The 524-nt window shown below is 55.0% G+C and overlaps 1 protein-coding gene across 1 annotated transcript; it reads left to right on the top strand.

Annotated features, from left to right (window-relative positions):
• Positions 1 to 289: 289 nt before the first annotated feature.
• On the top strand, positions 290 to 463 carry PPTG_23573 (hypothetical protein; the record flags this gene model as incomplete). Its single annotated transcript, XM_008911758.1, has 1 exon — positions 290 to 463. One exon carries the CDS (start codon positions 290 to 292, stop codon positions 461 to 463), a length of 174 nt encoding a protein of 57 aa, XP_008910006.1.
• Positions 464 to 524: the final 61 nt, after the last annotated feature.

Genomic DNA, 524 nt, shown 5'->3' with positions numbered 1-524 from the left:
CCAGCTCTCCGTGGGCGTCGCCGATCGTGGTGATAATCAAGAAGAACGGTGTCGATATCCGACTCTGCATTGATTATCGCGTCGTAAATAGCCTGACGCGCCTCGTGGTATACCGCATGCCGCTGATCAACGATCTGCTTGAATACTTGGACAAGGTGCTCTGGTACTGTTCACTGGATATGGCGAGTAGATTCTGGGTCATGGAAATGACTGAGAGAGCCCGCTTGGTGTCGGTTCATCACGCCGTTCGGCCTGTTCGAGTGGCTGCGTATGCCCTTCGGGTTGAAGAATGCGCCACAGATCTATCCGCGACTCTTGGACAATGCGCTGTACGGCTACCTCCCGATACCAGAAGGCAGCGACCAATCCGGCGCGGTGGATGTATTCCAAGCTGGTGAGCCGGACACGGATTTCGAATCGCTGGTACTCGGTCGCCGATCAAACAACGATGACATCCTGGTGACGGCTGAGTCCTGGGAATCTCTCTGCGACAAAGTAGATCGACTCTTGAATGCGTGTGACCG

This window comes from Phytophthora parasitica, assembly GCF_000247585.1.
Source record: "Phytophthora parasitica INRA-310 unplaced genomic scaffold supercont2.43, whole genome shotgun sequence".
NCBI classification, from domain to species: Eukaryota; Oomycota; class Peronosporomycetes; order Peronosporales; family Peronosporaceae; genus Phytophthora; species Phytophthora nicotianae.
This window is presented reverse-complemented; position numbering and strand designations above follow the sequence as displayed.